The sequence below is a fragment of the Aegilops tauschii genome, chromosome 2, assembly GCF_002575655.3.
Source record: "Aegilops tauschii subsp. strangulata cultivar AL8/78 chromosome 2, Aet v6.0, whole genome shotgun sequence".
NCBI classification, from domain to species: Eukaryota; Viridiplantae; Streptophyta; class Magnoliopsida; order Poales; family Poaceae; genus Aegilops; species Aegilops tauschii.
The window spans coordinates 312,830,023-312,851,599 of record NC_053036.3 but is presented as its reverse complement, the minus strand read 5'-3'; the positions used below and the strand labels follow the sequence as shown (position 1 = coordinate 312,851,599).

The following is a 21,577-nucleotide window of genomic DNA, read 5'->3' as shown; positions in this document are numbered from 1 at the left end:
CCTCGTCTGGAACATGTCTCCGGCCAGGACCTCGAGCTGCCCCACAGTGGGCGCCAACTGTCGTGGTGGGGGCAGGGTAGATGCCAAAGGGTGGCTAAAGATAGGGACAGGCTCTAGGGCACCGGTGGGCTCCAGAGGCGAGGTAGGCATGAGCGAGCGTGGGACGCAAGACATACCCAGGTTCAGCGCTCTCCGGAGAGATAACACCCCTAGTCCTGCCGAGAGTGGTTTATATGTGGATGTTACAAGCTTGCTCCTAGAGCTATTTGGGGGAGGAAGGAAGGCAGGCCAAGGCTTAGGCTGCTCCTTCTCCTTGTGTGTGTGTGTTCTACTGGTGGATCATCTCAAGTGTTCGCCCGTGTACATGGAGGGCTCCTGGGGGGTTTTATGGGTCAATCCCCCAGGTCTACAATGGTAAAGTTACATGACGCGGGGCCGGGATGTCAGCGTCTGGGAAGCCGGTGCTGGGACCTGCCGGGTACCAGGATTCACCGGGTTCTTCGGGCGTGGGCCCCGTGCGCTAGGGGGCAGTGCTCCCCATCTTGTCATGCGTCATAGAGTGGTTGGGCCGGCTCGGCTACAGTGGCGCGTCACTTGGTCGCCATCGGCTTGCGTCAGTAGTATGAGGAGCGCACTGTTGCCATGCCCGCCCTGGTCAGTGGAGTAGGTGGGCCACTGTTTCCACGCTCTCGGCAATCAGCGGGGTTGGTGGGCCACTTTAGCCATGCTCATCCCTTTTACAGGGACTTGTTCTATCGTACACCCCAGATGGGACGGGAGCTGACCCTTGGCCGAGTTGAGGGGCGCGCCGTGATGGCGCCTGCTTGCAAGAGAAGTCTTGGCTTGTCGGGTTCGGCCGATGTGCGCCAGCAGGCCTGGCCGTGTTGCAGTCTTGGCCGAGTTGAGGGACTTGGTCGGGTCGAGGAACCCGGCCAAGTACAAGCCGGATTGAGGGGCGATGCCGGCCCCAATGTTTTTGAAAAGGATCCGGGTTCCGTTTCCTAGCCTTGGTTCATCCCCCCGACAGGGTGAGAAAGCTAAACTCGGTGAGTTGGAAGCCCCCAAGTGACCTATGATCAACAAATAAAAGACTCATGCACAATATATGAGATGAAACAACAAAGGCCCCGAGTTTCGGGGATGCCAGCTTTATTACATTTGATCATAAAAAGATATATAGATGATATAAATATGTACAAATGACTGGAGCCAGTGGCTTAAGTATAGTAAGGCCGAAGATGAGCAATATTCCAAGGCATGTTGGTCTCCTCCTCAGAAGTACATGACTTATTGTGTTCACATATGTCGATGAGATAATATGACTCATTGTTGAAGTTTTTGCTAACCACAAAGGGCCCTTCCAAAGGAGGTGAAAGCTTATGCATGCCTGCCTGATCTTGAATCAAACGGAGCACTAAGTCGCCCTCCCGAAAAGTGCGGCTTCGAACCCTGCGGCTATGATAGCGAGCAGGTCTTGCTGATAAATCGCAGATCGAGCCGCCACAAGATCACGTTCTTCTTCCAAAGCAACCCAGACATTCTGATGAGCCGTATCATTATCTGTTTCAACGTAAGCCGCCACCCTAGGCAAGTCATGCCGGATGTCACTTGGGAGAACCGCCTCTGCGCCATAAACCATGAAGAACAGTGTGTAGCTTGTTGACCTGTTGGGGTAGTCCTTATGCTCCAAAGGATGGCAGGAAGTTCTTCAACCCAACAACCCAGAGTACGTTCCAATGGAACCATGAGTTGGGGCTTGATCCCTCGTAATATCTCCTAGTTAGAACGTTCGGCTTGGCCATTGGACTGTGGATGAGCCACTGACGAAGCATCAAGCCAGATGTGTTCCCTTTGACAGAACTCTTTCATAGCACCCTTGGACAGATTTGTTCCATTATCAGTGATGACACTATGAGGATAACCAAAGCGGAAGATCAACCTTTTCACAAACTGAACTGCAGTCGCCGCCTCACAATTGCTGACTAGCTCTGCTTCAACCCACTTGGTGAATTTATCAACTGCTACCAACAAGTGAGTCTTTTTATCCTTAGACCTCTTAAATGGCCCGACCATATCAAGCACCCAGACCGCAAACGACCAAGTTATTGGGATCATCCGCAATTCCTGAGCCGACACATGAGCTTGTCGTGCAAATTTCTAGCAACCGTCACACTTGCGGACAACATCCTCTGCATCAGCGTGAGCCATCAACCAGAAAAAACTGTGTCGAAAAGCCTTTGCCACGAGAGATCTTGACCCAGCATGATGACCATAGTCCCCAGCATGAATTTGTCGGAGAATCTCACGGCCTTCCTCAGGGGAAACACAAGGTTGGAACATGCCAGTCACACTGCATCTGTGTAACTCGCCATTGATGATTGTCATGGATTTAGACCGCCGGATGATCCAACGCGCCAAAATTTCATCTTCTGGCAGTCCACCCCGAGTTAGGTAAGCCAGATAAGGCATCGTACAATCTGGAATAGCATGTGGATGGCACCAACTGTCCTTCCGGGTCAGGGATAGCAAGATCTTCTTCTGAGGGCAACTTGACCGAAGGATTATGCAGCACATCAAGGAACACATTGGGGAGAACCGTCTTACACTGAGACCCAAGCCGGAACAAAGCATCGGCCGCCTCATTATGTCGCCAGCCTATGTGATCCACTTGATAACCCTTGAAGTGGCCAGCAATATTAGTCACTGCTTGACGATAAGCCGCCATGAGAGGGTCTTTAGAATCCCACTTCCCTGAAACTTGTTGTGCAATGAGATCTAAATCGCCAAGGCATCTGACCCGGCTCAAGTTCATCTCCTTGGCCATGCAGAGCCCATGTAGCAAAGCCTCATACTCAGCTGCATTATTGTACAGGGAAACATAAGCCTCAAGACATCAGAAAATTGGTCACCTCACGGGGAAGATAAAATAACTCCAGCCCCCGAGCCTTCCAATTGCCTTGACCAATCAAAGTGTATCGTCCAATATGTATTATCCGGCTTCTCATTAGGCATTTGCATTTCCGTCCAGTCATTGATAAAATCCACTAGAGCCTGAGACTGGATGGGGTTCTAGGCACATATTTGAGATGATGTGACCCAAGCTCAATTGCCCACTTAGCAACTCTACCTGTGGCTTCCCTGTTTTGAATAATATCCCCCAGAGGAGCCGAACTGACCACGGTGATTGGATGCCCAAGGAAATAATGCTTCAACTTGCGGCTAGCCATGAACAACCAAAACCAACTTCTGCCAATGCGGATACCTTTGCTTGGACTCTCTCAACACCTCACTGACGTAATAAACCGTCCGTTGGACTATATATTGTTTCCCTGCCTCCTTGCGCTCCACGACAACTGCCACACTTACAGCCTTATTATTAGCCACCACGTACAGGAGCAGAGGCTCTTTGTCGATCGGAGTAGCCAATATGGGCGGCTCAGCCAGCTGCTTTTTAAGTGCTCCGAAAGCCTCATTAGCAGCATTACTGCAGACAAAATGATCAGATTTCTTTATCATTTGGTATAGGGGAATCGCTCTCACCCAGGCAGCTTATAAACTGGCTCAGGGCTGCAATACGACCCGCCAGGCGCTGAATGTCATTGATCCAGGTCGGCTTAGACAGAGAGGTGATAGCTTCGACCTTCTCCGAGTTAGCTTCGATGCCCCTTTCAGAAACCAGAAAACCTAGCAATTTCCCTGTAGGTACACCAAAACGCATTTGGTCGGGTTAAGCATCATCTTGTCCACCCGGAGATTATCAAAGGTTTCCTTCAAATCATCAGGCAAGGTTTCCCTCTTCCGTGACTTAACCACAATGTCGTCAACATAAGCATGAACATTGCATCCAATCTGCCCATGGAAGCAATTCTGAACATAATGCTGGTAAGTCTCCTAAGCACTCTTAAGCCCAAAAGGCATCGACACATAACAGAAAGCTCCAAAGGGCGTAATAAGGTTGTTTTCTCTTGATCCTCAACTGCCATCTTGATCTGATGATAACCAGAGTAAGCATCCAGGAAACATAAACTCCCACAACTCGCGATGGCATCAATGATCTAGTCACTACAGGGTAGAGCAAGCTGATCAGCTGGACAGGCGTTGTTGAGGTCTGTGTAATCAACACACATACGCCAAGTGCCATTTTTCTTGAGCACAAGCACATGATTAGCCAACCACTGATAGTGAAAAATTTCGATGATGAACCCGGCAGCCAAAAGCTGGGCCACTTCTTCTGCAATAGCTTTATGCCTCTCCTTATTAAAACAACAGAGGAACTATCGGACATGTTTCATCTTAGGATCCACATTAAGGTGGTGCTCAGCGGATTCTCTCGGTACACCCGGCATGTTAGAAGGTTTCCATGCAAAGATGTTCTGATTCTCACGGATGAACTCGATGAGCGCACTTTCCTATTTGGGACCAATCCCCATCCCAATGGTGAACTGTTGTGAAGAATCACCAGGGACAAAGTCAACTTGCTGCATGTCTTTTGCCGACTTGAACTTGAGCAGAGGGTCCTTATCGGTGGTGGGTTTTTTCAGAGGGGTCATATCAGTTGGGTCGACATTATCTTTATAAAACTTGAGCTCATCAGTAGCGCAAGCTGACTCTGCATAAGCAGCATCTCCTTCTTCGCACTCCAAAGCTATCTTACGATTGCCATGAACCGTAATTGTTCCTCATGGCCCTGGCATCTTAAGCTGTAGATATACATAACAAGGGCGAGCCATGAATTTAGCATAAGCCGGCCATCCAAACAACGCATGATATGGACTCTTAATCTTGACCACCTCAAACCACAGTGTCTCTGCCCTATAATTATATTCATCACCAAAATCCACCTCCAGTGCAATCTTCCCGATAGGATAAGCCGACTTGCCAGGAACCACTCCATGAAAGACAACAGAAGACAGCTTGAGATCCTTCTCGGTCAGATTCATTCTTCAAAAAGTATCATAGTATAATATGTTTATGCTGCTTCCACCATCTGTCAGCACCTTAATTAGTGAACTTATAACCTCCCACTTGAGGGGCTACCACCAAGGCCAGATGACCCGGATCATCAACACGGGGCGGATGATCCGCCCAGCTCCAAGTTATCATGTGCTCAGATCACCTCAAATATTGCGGCACTGATACGTCTCCAACGTATCTATAATTTTTGATTGTTCCATGCTATTATATTATCTGTTTTAGATGTTTAATGGGATTTAATATGCTCTTTTATATTATTTTTGGGACTAACATATTAATCGGAGGCCCAGTGCCAATTTCTGTTTTTTTTGCCTATTTTAGAGTTTCGCAGAAAAGGAATACCAAACGGAGTCCAAACGGAATGAAACCTTCGTGATGATCTTTCTTGGACCGAAAGCAATCCAGAAGACTTGGAGTCGAAGTCTGGAACGCCACGAGGAAGCCACGAGGCAGGAGGGCGCGCCCCCACCCTTGTGGGCCCCTCGTAGCTCCACCGATGTACTTCTTTTGCCTATATATACTCTTATACCCTAGATCGATCACAGAGAGCCACGAAACCACTTTTCCACCGCCGCAACCTTCTGTACCCGTGAGATCCCATCTTGGGGCCTTTTCCGGCGATCTGCCGGAGGGGGAATCAATCATGGAGGGCTTCTACATCAACACCATTGCCTCTCCGATGAAGCGTGAGTAGTTTACCACAGACCTTCGAGTCCATAGTTATTATCTAGATGGCTTCTTCTCTCTCTTTGATTCTCAATACAAAGTTATCCTCGATGTTCTTGGAGATCTATTTGATGTAATACTCTTTTACAGTGTGTTTCCCGAGATCCGATGAATTGTGGTTTATGAACAAGATTATCTATGAATATTATTCGGTTCTTCTCTGAATTCTTATATGGATGATTTGATATCTTTGCAAGTCTCTTCGAATTATCGGTTTAGTTTGGCCTACTAGATTGATCTTTCTTGCAATGGGAGAAGTGCTTAGCTTTGTGTTCAATCTTGCGGTGTCCTTTCCCAGTGACAGTACGGGCAGCAAGGTGTCGGTGTCAAAACCGGCGAATCTCGGGTAGGGGTTCCCGAACTATGCGTCTAAGGTCGATGGTTATAGGAGACAGGGGACATGATGTTTACCCAGGTTCGGGCCCTCTCTATGGAGGTAATACCCTACTTCCTGCTTGATTGATCTTGATGAATATGAGTATTACAAGAGTTGATTTACCACGAGATCGTAATGGCTAAACCCTAGAAGCCTAGCCTGTATGACTACGGTAATGAGTATATTCTTTCCGGACTACACCCTCCGGTTTATATAGACACCAGGGGGATCTATGGTTACATAGAGTCGGTTACATAAGAAGGAATCATCATAGATGATCACCAAGCTTGCCTTCCACGCCAAGGACAGTCCAATCCGGACACGGGTACAGTCTTCGGCCTTCATGTCTTCACAGCCCACCAATCCGACCCATTGATAATAGGCCGGACGCCCGAGGACCCCTTAGTCCAGGACTCCCTCAGTAGCCCCTGAACCTGGCTTCAATGACGAGGAGTCCGACGCGCAGATTGTCTTCGGCATTGCAAGGCGGGTTCCCCTTTTCCTGAACTCCAAGACAGTCTTCGGACGTGATGAGAGTATCCGGACCTGTCACACACACCATACACAACCGCATAGAGAATATAATTTTATACGAGTCCAATCTGCCGACAAATTTTTGTAACATGACATCACGTCCAACCGGTCATAATTCCGGACCGTCCTGTGTCCGCTGCTCTACGTCCCGAGACACGGTCGCTATTGGCACGTCTTGTCAAAGCAGAGATCGTGCCACCTTATTGTGGGATTCTCATCAATGCGGGTATGGGTAACCCAACCGTGCCGTTTACACAGCCCTTGGGAATAGGTGAGTTCTAAGGTGAGTGGGGAGGCATTCAACATTCACTGCCTTTATAAGGGGATAAGGATTCCCTCTTCCTCTCCCACGCCTTCTCTCTACCTCCGCCCTTCCAATCTCGAGCTCGAGCGCCCAAGTTCTCATCTCCTTTCCACTCGAGCTAGCACTCAACCATGTCTGGATCCGGAGGTCAGGGCAAGTGGATGGTGTCCTCCGTCAGGGAGGAGGATAGTACTGAGCTTCGGGCGGCTGAATACTTGGCGAAGGAAATCGCCCACCGTCTGCCGGCCAAGGGACAAGTCGTCCCCACGCCGAAGCCCAACGAGAGGGTGGTATTCATCCCTCATTTATTCAGCGGACTAGGGTTCCCACTCCACCCTTTCGTCCGCGGGCTGACGTATTATTACGGGGTAGATTTCCACGATCTGTCCCGGAACTCCTTCCTCAACATCTCGGCGTTTATCGTTGTGTGTGAGGCCTTCCTCCGCATCCAACCCCACTTCGGGCTGTGGCTCAAAGTCTTCAACGTGAAGCCGAAGGTGGTGGATGGCCAGCACGCAGAGTGCGGAGGAGCCATGTTGAGTAAGCTGTCCAACGTCTCCTGGCCGAAAGGCACTTTTGTGGATACAGTAAAGGAGTGACAGAAACAGTGGTTCTACATCACAGAACCCCGTGGCACCACCTGGGCCGCAGCCACCGAATTCCGCTCCAGTGCTCCCATGCGACTCACCTCCTGGGTCGAGAAGAGTCCAAACTGGTGTTCGCCCGATGAGCTGATAGCGTTGCAGACGCGCGTCCAAAGCATGATAGCCAAGGACGTCAAGCTTGTCGATGTAACCCAGGTGATGCTAGTTCGCCGGATCCTCCCGTGCCAGCGCAGGAGTCGCCCTCTGTGGGATTTTAATCCGAAGAAGCATCAAACCCTGGTGAGGCTCTTCGAAACCACCCACGAAGATGCTTGGAAGTTGCTCTTTAAGGGCAACGAGAAACCGCTGGCCACAGATTCAGACCGTGGGCACGACATTAAACACCCCGCCAGCGAGGTATGTTATTTTTAACGTATCCCCTACTTGTTTGTTTCGAGGATTGTGTCTGAGCTTTTATCGTTGCTCTTTCAGGACTGGATGGAGAGGGCGAAGCAGATCCAGTGTTCGGCTCCGCTGCCTGAAGAACCGGTCATCCCGCGTCTGGCGAAGATGTTGGTGCCGGCACCCTATAAGGCGCCGGAGAAGAAGGCCAAGGGAGAAAAAGTGGCCCCCGTCGCAAGGGTGCTTCGGACGCGACGTCCGAAGACGAAGAAGCCCATTCCTCCGTCCCTGAGGACGATGATGAGGAAGAGGAGGAGGAGGAGAAGAAGAACCCTCCCCCTAAGGAGGGAAAGAAGAAAAGGGCGCCTTCCGCGCATCTGGAGGCGGAAACGCCCAAGAAGGGGAAGGGCGCCCCAACGGTCAACACCGCGTGGGACGTCGACATCAGTCCGGAACGACGCCCCCGCACTAAGCCCCGGGCCGCATCGTAAGTACCATGACTCACGTATACTCGCATATCCGGCCTTTCCTCTTTATCGTTTTGAAGTGGTTAATTGTGCTATTGTAGTCCGGCTCGCAACAGCATCCAGTGATCCTCATCTGGAGGTTCGTTGGATCCGGCGGAAATGGCTAGCATGTCACCACCGACCGCTCACTCCCCCGACACCAAGGATGACACTGAAGTGTTGTCTTGGAGGACCGCTCCGAGCCGGGGAGGGGCCCAGGACGCTGTCCAGGAGGCGCTACAAGGCGAGACCTCCGCTGCCGGACACATGGGGCAGCGAATCCCCATGGAGACTGGCGAGGGGGCCGTATTCAGTTCGGCCCTCAGCCGAATACGATTCTGTAGACCAATATGGCTCCAGAATCAGGCGAGCAGCCTCCTTCGAAGGAGGGGGTGTGCCAATTCCACCAGTTGTCCCTGTCCAACCAGGGGCACCGGATAACCTGATGGAGGCGCTACGAGGCGCCTCCATTGCGGACGAGCACCGTGTCCTTATGGGGACGGTGATCGAGAAGGTTCAGTCCGCCAAGAGTGGACTAAACGAGGCCTGCAACAACTTGTTGACAGGTTTTGAGGTAAGCAACATAGAAAGAGAAACAACCATGCAGACAGTAGCCCCTGAGACACTGTCCGGTGTTCGGAAAGAGAGACCGGACGGAGGATCAATCCTTTGTTGTAGGAGACTAACTTAATATGTATGAATAAGCAGGCGTCGCTGTTGGCCGCGACCTCGCATGCTGCCGAATTATCTGAACTGAAGCAGAGGCTGGAGCGGACCGAGAACGAGCTCGGCGAGGTGAAGATTCAGCTCCAGGAGAAGCAAGGTGAGTAACGACTTGCTGTGTATTTGGAAAGAATAAGTGGTGGTTATTGACCGGAGTGTCATAATATGTGTAGGGGCGGCGACCGAGATCGAGGCCCTAAAGAATGCCCTGGCCGAGGCCGAGGGGAAGGCTGTCCAGCAGCAAGCCGCCCGTAAGAAGCTCAAGGCCCGGGTCGGCAAGGTCCAGCAGGAGCTCCAGGACGCGGTGAAGAAGTGTGAAGCCTTGGAGCGCGAGGCGTCGGTTCAAGAGACCGAACTTACCAAGGCTTGCCAGAGCGCGGAGACCGCACGGAATGAGTCCCGGGACGCTCTCCAGGAGATCCAGGAGGCCAAGAAGATCGCAGCGGGTAAGGCTTTTAACATGCAAAGCAAGTATGCAGAGAGGAAGTACCTTTTACTAACCCGGATTCGGAGTTGCCCACGGGCTTTCGCGGATCTACCATGCAGCGTGTCCGATGCTGCGGAGTTCTTCCGAGCCAGAGAAGTGAATTCCACGGAGAAGCTGTTCTGGTCGCAGTATGCTGTGCCAGAACATCCGGTGCCCTTTGTCGATCAACTGAAGCAGTTGGTCGAGCTGCACAGGGTGACCGAACTGGCCATGAAGGATTTAATAATCTGGCTGTGGCCAGCCGAAGCTATACCTAGCAGTTATTTTGGCCTCGTGAAGCAGGTGGTGGAGGCCTGTCCGCGGCTAGACATCGTCAAGAGATCAATCTGCATTGACGGTGCCCGCATGGCCTTCGCCCGTTGCAAGATGTTGTTGGCGAAGATGGACGCCGTCGAGGTGGCCAGAGGGCCGCCAGTGGGCAAGGAGCACCGCACACCCGAGCGATATTTTGTGGATGTCCTAGAAGGGTCTTGACTTGCAGCAGCGCAGTGCGGGCAGGACATTGTTTTCGAGTGAATACACTCGTGTTTTGTCCTTGCCTTGTATGATAAAAACAAAGCCGGTTTGTAATATAATGTTTGTTATGTTTTAATTGTTTCCTCCTGTGCGGCCGTGTTGTATGGAATCTGAGGGTTGGCCAGTCGTCGGCTTCTGCCCTCACGTAGGTAGTACGGAGGTGTTCGGGATGGAATCCAAACAATCTTTATCCAATTATATGGTCCTTGAAGGAGTTGTTTAGCGCAACGAACCAGGCAATCAGACTATGCGGCTTAAACGCCCTCACTTAGCCATAGGAGTTTTATAATAAAACATGGGCACATCCCCTGGTATACGAACCAGAGTGCTGTCAGCGCCTGATCGGGAAGTACCGATCCTTCGCGGAATGCGGAAAAAATCTCCAACGATTTGCGACCTCCAAACAGCTAACCGGCTCTCGCCGCATCATGACAGTCAGTTTTTGGCTTTCTCTACTAAGGTGCTCTTCCGGTTTAGACCAGGGCACAATCGCAGTAGTTCTCCCTTTACTACCCTAGCCGATGTAGCGGAACGTAGGGTAGCAAGCACAGGAGCCGGGCAACCCAACTATTGACGAAATACATGATTCGGAGCCAATGCATATAATGCTAAATTCGGGGTGCCGAACTTATCTATGAGAAGTGTTCGGACTTTGTTGCCGTGTTATGGGGCGATGGGGAGCCCTTGGCGAATATGAAACGTGCCAAAGTGCACGGGTGCGAGAATATGAGTAATTAATGGCAAAGGAAAACAGAAAAAGAGCAGAGGTAATATCTGGGGCCCCTTGACTTGGGCCGTGAACTGTTTCCATTATAGTTGGGTTAATGCGTCAAAGCACATTTGTACAAATAGTGCGAGAAGCAACCGGCTATTTAACATGTCGTAACCGAAGGAGAGCTGCATTTGGGTACTGAAAAACAGGTAGAGTGATCGTTGGATTGTCCTCTAGGGCTTCTCCTGTACGCCTGTGCTTCATGCCATTCTGGTGTACTTGTCCTTGGACAGGACCAGCAATCGGGCCCTCGAAGGAGGCCTGTGTAAAACCTAAAAAGGGAAAAGGAAATAGTGAAGGTATATGTGAGTCCGGGATCGGTCTAGCCGAACTTTGGATCACAAGCTAGCTGAGCCTCCGTCAATGCCCATGGAATTTTGAGTGCGTAATTATGTACGCGCGGTACGAGTGCCACTTCCTCATCGGGACTGGGACGGAGGCCGAATTGCTAATCGAGCTCTTGATGAGTCGAGCTGTCCTATTGCAGTGTAGTCCGGACCCTCTTAATGATGTCCAGGGGCTCAGCAGCCGGATTATAGTGCTGCTTGAGAAGGCCGCTCTGTACCTCTTCTGCCAGGGTGGCGGTGTGCTCTTCTGTACGGAGGGAGCGTTCCGTGTTTCCATTGACTGTTATGACGCCGCGCGGACCGGGCATCTTGAGCTTGAGATAAGCATAGTGTGGTACCGCATTGAATCTTGCAAACACGGTTCGTCCGAGTAGTGCGTGGTAGCCGCTGCGGAAGGGGACGATATCGAAGATTAGCTCTTTGCTTCGGAAGTTGTCTGGGGAGCCGAAGACCACTTCCAGCGTGATTGAGCCCGTACAACGGGCCTCTACGCCTGGTATGACTCCTTTAAAGGTAGTCTTTGTGGGTTTGATTCGTGAGGGATTAATGCCCATTTTACACACTGTATCCTGCACTACTAGGAAAAGGCCTGCTAGTGGCACACCTGTTTTGGCTACTAATGGCGCACTACAGGTGTGCCACTAGCATCACGCCATTAGAATTTAATACTAATGGCGCACCAGGGAGTGCGCCATTAGTATATCCCATGGTGCGCCATTACTATCTGACTTAGTAATGGCGCACCACATAGAAGTGCGCCATTACTAACATTTTTTTAAAAAAATCAGATTTTTTTTCAATTTTTTTATTTTTTTCTTAATCTCAGGTCACTATGGCTTAATCTCGGGTCAATATGCTTAATCTCAAGTCAAATCGCACTAAGTGGTCAAACTTCCCGGAAGGTCACCCATCCTCACACTACTCCAGCCCGAGCACGCTTAACTTCGCAGTTCTAACCACCTCACTTAACAGGCACTTGTTGATATATCTATCATATCAATCCTATTAAACCTTGTTGATGTCTAGGACTTTGTTCATGTTCATGAGTATGATGAAATTTTGAAAAATATTTCAAACTTCCCGGTCATATTACGTATCATTTTTTGAAAAAAAAATCCCCCAAAAAAAGTTCAAAACCAATTTTTTTTCTGTTACTAGTGGCGCACCTACCAAATGGTGCGCCACTAGTAAGTTTGAATTTTTTCCATTTTTTCCCCTCTAGATCTTAAAAGCCCCGTAACCTTTTTTCTGTTAGGTTTTTGAGGATTTTGACAATGTTTAACGGGGTTCCCTTGGTTAAATTCAGATGTAACTTTTCGAGTAGATGATTTTTCATATAAAAAACTTTTTAATTCGAGTTCGTATGCAAAAGTTATGCCCATTTTACAAATTCCAGAGAGATTTTGCAAATAAAGTCGAAATTCATATTTGTAAATTTTCCCAACAAGTAGACCACATATCACATGGGAAACTTTTTTTTATTTTTTTGTCATTTCCATCATTTTCTTTTATTTTTTTAAAACTGAAAAGGCGGTCAGGGGGGTGCATTCGGTGGATCTTTTGGGCCAAGTTAGTAATGGCGCACCGTGGGAGTGGTGCGCCATTACTAGTTCTAGTAATGGCGCACCATGGGAGTGGTGCGCCATTACTAGTTGAACTAGTAATGGCGCACCACACACAGGGTGCGCCATTACTAGTTTTGAAAAAAAAGATGCATTCGGTGGATTTTTTGGGCCAAGTTAGTAATGGCGCACCGTGGGAGTGGTGCGCCATTACTAGTTCAACTAGTAATGGCGCACCACACACACGGTGCGCCATTACTAGTTTTGAAAAAAAAGGTGCATTCGGTGGATTTTTTGGGCCAAGTTAGTAATGGCGCACCGTGGGAGTGGTGCGCCATTACTAGTTCAACTAGTAATGGCGCACCACACACACGGTGCGCCATTACTAGTTTTGAAAAAAAAATTGAAATTTTTTTTACTAGTGGCGCACCGTGGATGTGGTGTGCCATTACTAGTTTAACTAGTAATGGCGCACTATCCCCTGGTGCTCCATTACTAGTTTTGAAAAATAAAATAAAAAAATTTGTTACTAGTGGCGCACCGTGGATGTGGTGCGCCATTAGTATTTGGACACTAATGGCGCACCAACACATGGTGCGCCATTAGTATATAGTAGTGGCGCACCACATGTGTGGTGCACCATTAATGTTAATATTATCTATAGTCCTTTTCCTAGTAGTGCTGATAGAGCAGGTTGAGGCTGCTACCCCCGTCCATTAGGACTCGTGTTAGGTGAAATCCGTCGATGATTGTGTCGAGGACCAGTGCGGCCGAACCGCCATGGTGGATACTAGTTGGATGATCTCGACGATCGAAGGTGATCGGGAATGATGACCACAGGTTGAATTTTGGGGCGACCGGCTCTACCGCGTAGACGTCCCTGACGCGCTTGCGCTCCATTTTGGGGATGTGTGTAGCATATATCATGTTTACCGTTTTGACTTGAGGGGAAATTTCTTCTGCCCCCCAGTGTTCGGCTGCTAGGGCTCTTCGTCATCGCCCTCACTTTGTGATCCCTTTTCCTTGTTATCGGCATCTAACTTGCCAGCCTGTTTAAAAACCCAACAATCTCTGTTGGTATGATTGGCTTGTTTGTCTGGGGTGCCATGTATTTGGCACGGACGGTCGAGTATGCGGTCCAAGCTGGATGGTCCCTCACTGTTCCTTTTGTAGGGCTTCTTCCGCTGACCGGACTTGGAGCCGTTGAATCCTATGTTAACTGGTGTCATCAGTGTTATCGCCATTGCTTCGGCGTTTGTGTCTGTTGCACCGGAGCTTGCCGGTGCTGTTTTTGGCCTCGAAGGGGCCTGCCTCGCTGGCTGTGTTTTTGCTATGAGCCAGCCAGCTATCCTCACACGCGCAAAAGCGGGTCATGAGTGTCGTGAGGGCTGCCATGGATTTCGGCTTTTCTTGGCCGAGGTGGCGGGCGAGCCACTCATCACAGATGCTGTGTTTGAAGGCCACTAGGGCTTCGGCATCCGGACAGTCAACGATCTGGTTCTTTTTGGTTAGGAACCTAGTCCAGAATTTTCTGGCAAATTCTCCAGGTTGTGGAACTATATGACTTAAGTCATTAGCGTCTGGTGGCCGGACATAAGTGCCTTGGAAGTTGTCAAGAAAAGCTTCTTCCAAGTCCTCCCAGCTGCCGATGGAATTTTCGGGCAGGCTATTTAACCAATGTCTAGCTGGTCCTTTTAGTTTTAGTGGGAGGTATTTGATGGCGTGGAGATCGTCTCCTCGGGCCATATGGATGTGGAGAATAAAATCTCCGATCCATACTGCGGGATTGGTTGTTCCGTCGTATGATTCAATATTGACGGGCTTGAACCACTCGGGGAATTCATGATCCAGTACTTCATCTGTGAAGCAAAGAGGGTGTGCGGCGCCTCTATATCGGGCCACGTCGCGGCGCACCTCCAATGAAATCCGCCTACGGTTATCGGCCCAGGCATGACTAGGTTTGTCACGTCCGAATAGGTAGCCCTCATCCTGAGTCGAAAAGCGTCCTCGCGATCCGTAGATTGATATGGTGTGTCCTGCTCTACTTTCCAGGTCCTGCCGAAGGTCGTATGTATAGTCCCGAGCTGTTTTGTCTCTGTTTTTGCGGGGCGGTGGGGCGGGTTGCTGTTTGGCATGAGTTGCCGTTTTGTCCCGACCGCGGGGTGGTTGGTCCGCCGCACTGTCCCGACCTCGCAGTGGTCGTTCCGCATTACGCATGGGAGGTATGGGCTTCGGCGCCTCCTCATTGAATTGAGGTAGCAGTCTGCGCTTCGGGTAACTCTTGGCTGGACGCTTGAGGCCGTATTCTTCGGCTGCCAGGACATCAGTCCATCTGTCGATGAGTAGGTCTTGATCAGCTTGAAGCTGTTGCTGCTTCTTCTTCAGGCTTCTTGCAGTGGCTATCAGCTGGCGCTTGAAGCGTTCCTGCTCGAGGGGTGCCTCAGGAACGATGAAATCCTCGTTGCCGAGGCTCTCCTCCTCCTCGGAGAGAGGACGATAGATATCGTCATCCGGCTCATTGGGCATGGCCTGTTTATCAGGGTTAACTTGCTCGTTGCCTTATTCCTCTTGTTCGGATGTTGCTCCAGCAGGGTCTTCATTGTTTTCGGCGTCGTCTGGAGTACTATTTTCTCCGGTGCCAGTATTGCTATCTTTCGAGCGACGTGACTTAGAACGGCGTTTAGGGTGCCAGCGCTTGGACTGTGTCTCAGGAGGTTTATTATCAACTGGATCTTCTTTGTCATCGTCATCAGCTTTTTTAGGTGTATCAACCATGTACACATCGTATGAGGAAGTGGCCGTCCATCGCCCAATAAATGGCGGGTTTTGACCCTGCTCCTAATCGTCATCGTCATCCATGCCGTCGATGTCTTCGGAGCCGTAATCAAGCGTGTCGGTTAAGTCCTCGACAGTGGCTATGAAGTGGGTGGCGGGTGGGAAGCAAAATTCTCCGTCGTCAGCCCCTAGTTCGAACCGGACATAGTTCGGCTGTGGGTCCCCCGCCAAGGACACGTTTTTCAACGAGTTTAGCAGGTCGCCCAGGGGCGAGTGTTGGAAGATATCTGCGGCACCGAATTAGAAAATCGATAACCGATCCAGCTCGGTGTCCGTAGGCGTACGTGGTTCGGAACTTATAGCCGGAGACGAGTCCGGAGTTCCGTTGACGCAAATATTGCAAGGTGTCGAGTCTGAGTGCGGCTCCAACGCCGCGGACTCTGTGGCCTCGGATGGCACAATCTGCTCCGGATTTAAGGCCGTTGCAGCAACAGGAACTATCTCCTAGATGTGATCCGATGATAGATTTAAGTCATGTTCATCGGAGCGAGGGGGAGCGATCGCCGTGGTCTCAAATCCGTCGAAGATCAAGTCTCCACGGATGTCCGCGACGTAGTTCAAGCTTCCGAATCTGACCTGATGGCCAGGGGCGTAGCTGTCGATCTGCTCCAGATGGCCAAGCGAGTTGGCCCGCAGTACAAAGCCGCTGAATACGAAGATCTGTCCGGGGAGGAAGGTTTCTCCTTGGACAACATCACTATGGACGATTGAAGGGGCCATCGAACCTTTCGTCGACGGCACAGTGGAACTCTCAATGAAAGCACCAATGTCGGTGTCAAAACCGGCGGATCTCGGGTAGGGGGTCCCGAACTGTGCGTCTAAGGTCGATGGTCACAGGACACAGGGGACACGATGTTTACCCAGGTTCGGGCCCTCTCTATGGAGGTAATACCCTACTTCCTGCTTGATTGATCTTGATGAATATGAGTATTACAAGAGTTGATTTACCACGAGATCATAATGGCTAAACCCTAGAAGCCTAGCCTGTATGACTATGGTAATGAGTATATCCTTTCCGGACTACACCCTCCGGTTTATATAGACACCGGGGGGGTCTAGGGTTACATAGAGTCGGTTACATAAGAAGGAATCTTCATAGATGATCGCCAAGCTTGCCTTCCACGCCAAGGAGAGTCCAATCCGGACACGGGTACAGTCTTCAGCCTTCATGTCTTCACAGCCCACCAGTCCGGCCCATTGATAATAGGCCGGACGCCCGAGGACCCCTTAGTTTAGGACTCCCTCACAAGGCACGTATTGCATTGTTGCCATCGAGGATAAAAAGATGGGTTTTATACAATATTGCTTGAGTTTATCCCTCTACATCATGTCATCTTGCTTAATGCGTTACTCTTTTCTCATGAACTTAATACTCTAGATGCATGCTGGATAGCGGTCGATGTGTGTGAGTAATAGTAGTAGACGCAGAATCGTTTCGGTCTACTTGACACGGATGTGATGCCTATATTCATGATCATTGCCTTAGATATCTTCATAACTATGTGCTTTTCTATCAATTGCTCGGCAGTAATTTGTTCACCCACCGTAATACATGCTATCTTGAGAGAAGCCACTATTGAAACCTATGGCCCCCCCGGGTCTCTTTCTTATTATATTGCATTTCTTTTATTTACATCGCATCTCGTTTACTGTTTTGCAATCTTTACTTTCCAATCTATAAAACAAAAATACCAAAAATATTTACTTTACTATCTTTATTAGATCTCACTTTTGCGAGTAACCGTGAAGGGATTGACAACCCCTTTATCGTGTTGGTTGCAAGGTTCTTGATTGTTTGTGCTGGTACTAGGTGACTTGTGCGTTGTCTCCTACTGGATTGATACCTTGGTTCTCAAAACTGAGGGAAATACTTACGCTGCTTTGTTGCATCACCCTTTCCTCTTCAAGGGAAAACCAACGCATGTTCAAGAGGTAGCAAGAAGGATTTGTGGCGCCGTTGCCGAGGAGATCTACACTAAGTTAAGACATACCAAGTACCCATCATAAACTCTTCTCCCTCGCATTACATTATTTGCCATTCGCCTCTCGTTTTCCTCTCCCCCACTTCTAAAATGATTTTCGAAAACCTTTGCCTTTTCTTCGCCCCTTTTCCGTTCGTCTCTTTTCGCTTGCTTCTTGTGTGCTTGTGTGTTGGATTGATTGTTTGTCATGATGGCTCAAGATAATACTAAATTGTGTGAATTTTCCAATACCAACAACAATGGTTTTATTAGCACTCCGATTGCTCCTACTACCGATGCTGAATCTTGTGAAACTAATACCACTTTGCTGAATGTTGTTATGAAAGATCAATTTTCTGGCCTTCCTAGCGAAGATGCCGCTACCCATCTTAACAACTTTGTTGATTTTGTTATATGCAAAAGAAGAAAGATGTGGATAATGATATTGTTAAATTGAAGCTATTTCCGTTTTCGCTTAGAGACCGTGCTAAAACTTGGTTCTCTTCTTTGCCTAAAAATAGTATTGATTCATGGAATAAGTGCAAGGATGATTTTATCTCTAAGTATTTTCCTCCCGCTAAGATCATCTCTCTTAGGAACGATATTATGAATTTTAAGCAACTTGATCATGAGCATGTTGCACAAGCATGGGAGAGGATGAAATTAATGATACGTAATTGCCCTAGACATGGTTTGAATTTGTGGATGATTATACAAATTTTTTATGCCGGATTGAATTTTGCTTCTAGACAATATTATGGTTAATTATTCTCAATGGCACACCGAAAGATCCACTAGTAAAAAGGTTCATGCGATTGAAGAGATTAATGTTTTGAGTGGAAAGATGGATGAACTTATGAAATTGTTTGCTAATAAAAGTGTTTCTTCTTATCCTAATGATATGCCTTTGTCCACTTTAATTGTGAATAATAATGAATCTATGGATGTGAATTTTGTTGGTAGGAACAATTTTGGTAACAACGCGTACAGAGGAAGCTCTAGGCCGTTTCCTAGTAATTACTCTAATGATTATGGTAATTCCTACAACAACTCTTATGGAAATTTTAATAAGATGCCCTCTGATTTTGAGATTAGTGTTAAAGAATTTATGAGTTCGCAAAAGAATTTCAATGCTTTGGTTGAAGAAAAATTGCCTAAGATTGATGAGTTGGCTAGGAACGTGGATAGAATTTCTCTTGATGTTGATTCTTTGAAACTTAGATCTATTCCACCTAAGCATGACATCAATGAGTCTCTCAAAGCCATGAGAATTTCCATTGATGAGTGCAAAGAAAGAACCACTAGGATGCGTGCTAAAAAAGATTGCTTTGTGAAAGCGTGTTCTTCTAGTTTTCATGATAATAATGATGAAGATCTAAAAGTGATTGATGTGACTCCTATTAAATCTTTGTTTTCCAATATGAATCTTGATAAAGATGGGACTGGAGATGAGTCAACTTTAGATCTTGATGCAAAAATTAATAAAAGTGGGATTGAAGAGGTCAAAACTTTACATAACAATGAACTCACTATTTTGGATTTCAAGGAATTTAATTATGATAATTGCTCTTTCAATGAACTCACTATGTTGCAATCCGTGTTAAATTCTCCTCATGCTTATAATCGAAATAAAGCTTTTACTAAACATATCGTTGGTGCTTTAATGCAATCCTATGAAGAAAAGCTTGAACTAGAAGTTTCTATCCCTAGAAACTTTATGATGAGTGGGAACCTACTATTAAAATTAAGATTAAAGATTATGAATGCTATGCTTTATGTGATTTGGGTGCTAGTGTTTCCATGATTCCAAAAACTTTGTGTGATGTGCTAGGTTTCCGTGAATTTAATGATTGTTCTTTAAATTTGCATCTTGCGGATTCCACCATTAGGAAACCTATGGAAAGGATTAATGATGTTCTTATTGTTGCAAATAGGAATTATGTGCCCGTAGATTTCATTGTTCTTGATATAGATTGCAATCCTACATGTCCTATTATTCTTGGTAGACCTTTCCTTAGAACGATTGGTGCAATTATTGACATGAAAGAAGGAAATATTATATTCCAATTTCCGTTAAGGAAAGGCATGGAACACTTTCCTAGGAAGAAAATTAAACTGCCTTATGAATCTATTACGAGAGCCACTTATGGATTGCATACCAAAGATGACAATACCTAGATCTATTCTTGTTTTTATGCCTAGCTAGGGGCGTAAAACGATAGCGCTTGTTGGGAGGCAACCCAATTTTATTTTTGTTCCTTGCTTTTTGATCCTGTTTAGTAATAAATAATTCATCTAGATTCTGTTATGATTGTGTTTTTTATGCTTTAATTAGTGTTTGTGCCAAGTAGAACCAATAGGATCTTCTTGGGTGATAGTTGTTTGATCTTGCTGAAAAAGACAGAAATTTTGTGCTCACGAAAATAATTGTTAAAATTCACCAGAACGTGATAAAATGCTAATTCTTTTTCAGAAGATTAATATACAAATTATACCGGTTTTCCTAGGTTTTCAGAATTTTTGGAGTTCCAGAATAATTCGAACAAATCAGATTGCTACAGACTGTTATGTTTTGACAGATTCTGTTTTTCGTGTGTTGTTTGCTTATTTTGATGAATGTATGAGTAGTATCGGGGGGTATGAACCATAGAGAAGTTGGAATACAGTAGGTTTAACACCAATATAAATAAATAATGGGTTCATTACAGTACCTTAAAGTGGTAGTTTATTTTCTTATACTAACGGAGCTCATGAGATTTTCTGTTGAAGTTTTGTGTTGTGAAGTTTTCAAGTTTTTGGGTAAAGATTTGATGGATTTTGGAATAAGGAGTGGCAAGAGCCTAAGCTTGGGGATGCACAAGGCACCGGAAGGTAAAATTCAAGGACAACCAAAAGCCTAAGCTTGGGGATGCCCTGGAAGGCATCCCCTCTTTCGTCTTCGTCTATCGGTAACTTTACTTGAGGCTATATTTTTATTCACCACATGATATGTGTTTTGCTTGGAGAGTCTTGTATGATTTGAGTCTTTGATTTTTAGTTTAACACAATCATCCTTGCTGTACACACCTTTTGGGAGAGACACGCATTAATCGGAATTTATTAGAATACTCTATGTGCTTCACTTATATCTTTTGAGCTAGATAATTTTGCTCTAGTGCTTCACTTATATCTTTTTAGAGCACGGTGATGGTTTTATTTTATAGAAATTATTGATCTCTCATGCTTCACTTATATTATTTTGAGAGTCTTTTAGAACAGCATGGTAATTTGCTTTGGCTATAAAACTAGTCCTGATATGATGGGCATCCAAGATGGGTATAATAAAAACTTTCATATAAAGTGCGTTGAATACTATGAGAAGTTTGATGCTTGATGATTGTCTTGAGACATGACGATGGTGATATTAGAGTCATGCTAGTAGATTAATTGTGAATTTGAGAAATACTTGTGTTGAGGTTTGCAAGTCCCATAGCATGCACGTATGGTAACCGTTGTGTAACAAATTTGAAGCATGAGGTGTTTCTTTGATTGTCTTCCTTATGAGTGGCGGTCGGGGACGAGCGATGGTATTTTCCTTCCAATCTACCCCCTAGGAGCATGTGCATAGTGCTTGATTTTTATGACTTGTAGATTTTTGCAATAAGTATGTGAGTTCTTTATGACTAATATTGAGTCCATGGATTATATGCACTCTCACCCTTCCACCGTTGCTAGCCTCTCTAGTACCGCGCAACTTTCGCCGGTACCATAAACCCACCATTTACCTTCCTCAAAACAGCCACCATACCTACCTATTATGGCATTTCCGTAGCCATTCCGAGATATATTGCCATGCAACTTTCCACCGTTCCGTCTATTATGACACGCTCCATCATTGTCATATTGTGTTGCATGATCATGTAGTTGACATCGTATTTGTGGCAAAGCCACCATTCATAATTTTTTCATACATGTCACTCTTGATTCAT

General features: G+C 47.2%; 1 protein-coding gene across 1 annotated transcript in view; it reads right to left on the bottom strand.

Annotated features, from left to right (window-relative positions):
• Positions 1–2,422: 2,422 nt before the first annotated feature.
• The window catches only part of LOC141040977 (uncharacterized), a 260,260-nt gene continuing 241,105 nt past the window's right edge, over positions 2,423–21,577 (bottom strand). Inside the window, exons 2-4 of the mRNA XM_073507087.1 lie at positions 3,550–3,706; positions 3,291–3,488; positions 2,423–2,856 (exon numbers count right to left, since the gene is read on the bottom strand). Coding sequence (XP_073363188.1) covers positions 2,423–2,856; positions 3,291–3,488; positions 3,550–3,706 — 789 coding nt within the window. The remainder of the gene's footprint in view (positions 2,857–3,290; positions 3,489–3,549; positions 3,707–21,577) is intronic.